The 1,185-nt window shown below is 43.6% G+C and overlaps 1 protein-coding gene across 1 annotated transcript in view; it reads right to left on the reverse strand.

Annotated features, from left to right (window-relative positions):
* Trim21 (tripartite motif containing 21) overlaps positions 1–1,185 on the reverse strand; it is a gene marked incomplete at its 3' end in the record, with an annotated part of 18,816 nt that overhangs the window by 12,530 nt on the left and 5,101 nt on the right. The window contains exon 4 of the mRNA XM_031384903.1: positions 846–1,076. Coding sequence (XP_031240763.1) covers positions 846–1,076 — 231 coding nt within the window. The remainder of the gene's footprint in view (positions 1–845; positions 1,077–1,185) is intronic.

Here is a 1,185-nt window from a genome sequence, read left to right on the forward strand (position 1 = left end):
TCTGTCTTCTTAATTTCTGCCTCTTACTACTTAGATAAACTGACGTAAGTGAACGGGAATCTCCCACTAAGTCCATTAATGTTTACTCTTCCATGGAGTGCGATCTCAGTGGCACTAACCTGAGCCCTGGCAAGCCACTGGTGTGCTCTTCAGGATCCTGACCTACCATCCTTATGGGAAACATTAGAAAAAAGAGTAGTAGAACCAATTACAGGATTTTTTTTAGTTCCTATGCTTTGGAAAAATTATTTAAAATTTATATTGGGCAAAGAGTGTGACTATCTGCAGAAGCAGAGCATGTTAAAGATCATGTAGGTAGTTGACAGAAACACATTAAGTATTAAGATGCAACAGCTATGACTGGTGTTAGGGGCACCCGTCTGCTTCCCACTCCCTCTGTGGCTTCATAAATGGAGGATCTGAATATAGAAAAGAAAAACATTTTATTCCCATGACCTATCATTTTGGAGAGAAATGACACAGTTCAGTTTTATACACTATTTTTAAAAACATTTTCATGGCTACTTGTCTAAGCACTTGAATGGAATTCCTCTTTTAATTATTTTTAAAGTCATCACTTAAGATATGTAATACTAAGTATCCCAGTGACCTATGATTCCCACACCTGGCACCTGCTGTGGTGAACATCCCCTAGGAATATACTGGTTGCTACATGGACTACTTCCTCTTGTGTTTGTACCCTGTCTTTATGGGATGGAAACCATTTGAGGATCTACATTTCAGCTTGTTTAAAAATATCCTAAAAATTAAGGCAGCCCTTGTTTTAAGAGCAGTTGCATATGGCGCTGGCTTTTCCCAAGGTACTCCCTGTGTAGGGGTCCCACCTGCAGTAGCTCCAGCTCTGAACTGCGGCTCCTCCTCTCCAGCTCTGAGATCAGCTCCTGCAGGGCCTGGTTCTTCTCTGCCAGCTCAGCCTCCTTCTTCCCCAGGAGTCTCAGGTGCTCCTTTTCATCCTTCTCCAGCTTCTGCAGCTGCCTTTGTTCCTCCTGAGCCAGCAAGCTATTCTGATGTACAAACTCTGCGTGAATCCTCGACTTCTGTGTGTCGACCTTCCTCTGTGGTGGCAAGGGGAAGACAAGAGTCTTTCAAGAAAAATTTCCTAAGCGTTGGTGGTGAAGGTGTTTCTGTTCCCGAGGCACCCACTCACACTCACACCCCCACCTA

Source organism: Mastomys coucha, unplaced genomic scaffold (assembly GCF_008632895.1).
Source record: "Mastomys coucha isolate ucsf_1 unplaced genomic scaffold, UCSF_Mcou_1 pScaffold21, whole genome shotgun sequence".
Lineage (NCBI taxonomy): Eukaryota > Metazoa > Chordata > Mammalia > Rodentia > Muridae > Mastomys > Mastomys coucha.